Genomic DNA, 3905 nt, shown 5'->3' with positions numbered 1-3905 from the left:
AAGGTAAACCATTCAATATCACAGTAATCCAACTCTATGCCCCAACCAGTAATGCTGAAGAAGCTGAAGTTGAACAGTTCTATGAAGACCTACAAGACCTTTTAGAACTAACACCCAAAAAAAGATGTCCTTTTCATTATAGGGGACTGGAATGCAAAAGTAGGAAGTCAAGAAACACCTGGAGTAAACAAACAGGCAAATTTGGCCTTGGAATACGCAATGAAGCAGGGCAAAGACTAATAGAGTTTTGCCAAGAAAATGCACTGGTCATAACAAACACCCTTTTCCAACAACACAAGAGAAGACTCTATACATGGACATCACCAGATGGTCAACACCGAAATCAGATTGATTATATTCTTTGCAGCCAAAGACGGAGAAGCTCTATACAGTCAGCAAAAACAAGACCAGGAGCTGACTGTGGCTCAGACCATGAACTCCTTATTGCCAAATTCAGACTTAAATTGAAGAAAGTAGGGAAAACCACTAGACCATTCAGGTGTGACCTAAATCAAATCCCTTATGATTATACAGTGGAAGTGAGAAATAGATTTAAGGCCTAGATCTGATAGAGTGCCTGATGAACTATGGAATGAGCTACAGTCTACGGGGTTGCAAAGAGTCGGACATGACTGAGCGACTTCACTTTCACTTTCAAGCCCTTATTTAAGAGGGAGTCTCAGTTTTCTATAGCACTTTGGGACCACTAGATGTCAGCCCTATTGCTTTTAAAAGCCAGGCATTTCAGGGATTCCTCTCTCTGGTGTAGATCCAGGAGCCAAGGTTCCTGACGTGGGCACCAACCCTTTGCTCCCCTGGCAAAAGTGCCTGTCTGGTGAGATACCTCTCTGTTGTGTGCCATCATGCTGGGGGTATGGTTATTAGTGAGAGTGTTTCTTTTCCTCTACTACCTGTCTTGATGTAGTCCTTTTTATTCTTTGTTGTGGAGCGTGTTTGACTAGTTCTAAGGTTCTTTTCACAGGGAGTTGATCTCTTTGCAGGTGTATGTTTGTTGATCCATGGGAAGAGGTTCTTGCTATCCCCCGTCTTCAATCACCTTCCCTGTAGATTTTCTTTTAAGAGTAAGTCTCAAATTCAAATTACTCTTAATTGTATCTTGGACGTTGGGATTGTCATGTTGCTGAAGCTCTGGATTCTGCTATATTCTTAAGAAAGTGGAAGTGAAAGTCACTGTCCAACTCTGTGTAACCCCACAGACTAAACAGTCTATGGAATTCTCTAGGCAAGAATACTGGAGTGGGTAGCCATTCCCTTCTCCAGGAGATCTTCCCATCTCAGGGCCAGGGATTTGAGCCCAGGTCTCCCACATTGCAAGTGGATTCTTTTATCAGCTGAGCCACCAAGGAAGCCCAAGAATACTGGAGTTGGTAGCCTAGCCCTTCTCCAGGGGATCTTCCCAACCCAGGAATTGAAACAGGGTCTTCTATATTGCAGGCAGATTCTTCACCAACTGAGCTATAAGTTATCTGTCATTATGCCTAAGAAGTGTGTAGTAAATGTTTGTGCTCAAGTCATCATCTTGACTATCTATGGGTTTTAGAAAGATAATAATTATGACAATAAATTAGTTTAAAAAATGAATACTTTTCTCCCCCACCCCATATTACATCCTAGAAAGTAGCACATGCTCTGGAAATTGAGAACAAAGTTCTTCGGGAACAACTGAAACAAGCTTTACAGGTAAAAGATGTCATGTTCCTTCATATTGTAAAAAATTGAAGAAAATATCCTTAAACAACTTTTTAAATGAATAATTTTTAGTTTGTAAAGCAAGAATCTATATATTATATTGTTTTGCCAGCTTATAGTATTTTCACTGGGAGACCCAGGTTTGATCACTGGGTCGGGAAGATCCCCTGGAGAAGAAAATGGCAACCCACTCCAGTACTCTTGCCTGGAGAATCCCATGGACAGAGGAGCCTGATAGGCTACAGCCCATGGGGTCGCAAAGAGTCGGACACAACTAATGTAGTAGAAATATATTGATAAAATTTGATATTTATTCTCTCCAAAATAGTAAGCTAGAGAGAGAACTGATGTACACACTTAAAGCAATTTATTTCAAGATATAGATGGAGTCTTTTTGAGCTTAGCAGAATTATAAGATATATTGAGATAAGAACCTGGTTATTTTACAGAACAATTATTTGCTCATCAAAAATTAATATAAGACATAAAAATATATTACTAAAGCAGTGTGGTTCCAAATTTTGTACTGAGTGAAAAGTCCAGAAACAGATTCAAATGAATATAATAATTTTGTATTTTATTGTTTTGCTTATTAAATAAATTTTTTTATAGAAGGATAAAAGTCACAAAAGTAAACTACTACGAAAAACTTGTGATTTCTAGTTGATTTAATATACTGAAACAAATTACAAATTGATTTAAGATTTAGGCATACAAGTGAACTATGTAGTAAGTGAAGTTGCTCAGTTGTGCCCGATTCTTTGCAACCCCATGGATAGTAGCCTGCACCAGGCTCCTCCGTCCATGGGATTTTCAAGGCAAGAGTACTGGAGTGGGTTGCCATTTCCTTCTCCAGGGAATCTTCCCAACCCAGGGATCGAACCCAGGTCTCTCACATTGTAGACAGATGCTTTACTGTCTGAGCCACCAGGGAAGTCCATAAATTGGAAGAAACACTGAATAACAATTACATGTCTTGGCTAAAGCAGGGCTTTCGAAGCATTATACCAAAAAAGAATATGTTAATATATTTGGCTATATATATATATAAAATAAAACTATTATGGTTAAAATTTTGTAAGATATAAAGATAAATGGAAGATCTTTATAAAGTGTTCCATATCAAAGTCTTTTACATATCTACAGAAAATATGGATAGTCTTCCTCCTCAATAGAAAAAGGACATAGGCACGTCAATTGAGAAACACGCATTGCCAATAAATGCATACAAATATATTCAGCTCTACGAATTACCAAGTAAATGCAGTTTAAAAATAACAGAGAGAGGGTGGTTCAGTGGTTAAGCCTCCATGCTTCCAGCGCAGGGGTGCTGGGTTCAATCCCTGGTTAGGGAACTAGATCCTGCAGGCTGCAGCTAAGAGCTCACATGCTTCAAAGATCCTGCACAAGGCAATGAAGATCCTATGTGCTACAGCTAAGACTCAGTACAGCCAAATAAAAAACATTAAAATAGCAGCAGTACAGATATATTTTACCTACTATTTTTTTTAATTGAAGGAACAGAAATATTTAATATTTGTAGATTTATGTTGAGATGAGCAGGTCTTTCATATACTTCTATTGTCAGTATGGATTGATACTTCTCTGGAAGAAAATATATAGAGAAAGTCTTGGAAAGACATAGTCTTTACAGTGAATCATTCCACTTCTAAAATTTATTGTAAATAATAAAGTGTACAAAGTTTGTACAATTATGTAGAATGGGAAATTTTGAATAGCAAAAGTTTTAAAATTTCCAATATATCCATTGATAAGCAATTTGCTAAATTAGTTAAGATATATTATTAAAATTTACTTGTTACCTAGGGCTTCCCTGGTAGCTCAGCTGATAAAGAATTCACCTGCAGTTGGGGAGACCTGGGTTCAATCCCTGGGTTGGGAAGATCCCCTGGAGAAGGGAAAGGCTACCCACTCCAGTATTCTGGCCTAGAGAATTCCATGGACTGTACAGTCCATGGGGTCACAGAGTCAGACAGGACTGAGCAACTTCGTTACTGTTAGCTGTTCTAATTTGGATGTATATTTATCATCATGGGAATATCTCTCTTTTTCTTCAGTTGCTAAGTCATGTCCGATTCTTGCAACCCTGTGGACTGTAGCCTGCCAGGCTCCTCTGTCCATGGGATTCCCCAGGCAAGAAAAGTGGAGTGGGTTGCTGTTGCCTTCTCCAATGC

The 3905-nt window shown here is 38.7% G+C and overlaps 1 protein-coding gene across 1 annotated transcript in view; it reads left to right on the top strand.

The window, feature by feature from the left end:
* LOC105003087 (coiled-coil domain-containing protein 7-like) overlaps positions 1-3905 on the top strand; it is a 52557-nt gene that overhangs the window by 46090 nt on the left and 2562 nt on the right. Inside the window, exon 15 of the mRNA XM_010860056.1 lies at positions 1636-1701. Within this exon, the coding sequence (XP_010858358.1) occupies positions 1636-1701 (66 nt within the window). The remainder of the gene's footprint in view (positions 1-1635; positions 1702-3905) is intronic.

Source organism: Bison bison, unplaced genomic scaffold (assembly GCF_000754665.1).
Source record: "Bison bison bison isolate TAMUID 2011002044 unplaced genomic scaffold, Bison_UMD1.0 scf7180017864461, whole genome shotgun sequence".
NCBI lineage: Eukaryota > Metazoa > Chordata > Mammalia > Artiodactyla > Bovidae > Bison > Bison bison.
The sequence above is the reverse complement of the archived record's forward strand: the minus strand, read 5'-3'. Positions and strand labels throughout refer to the sequence as shown.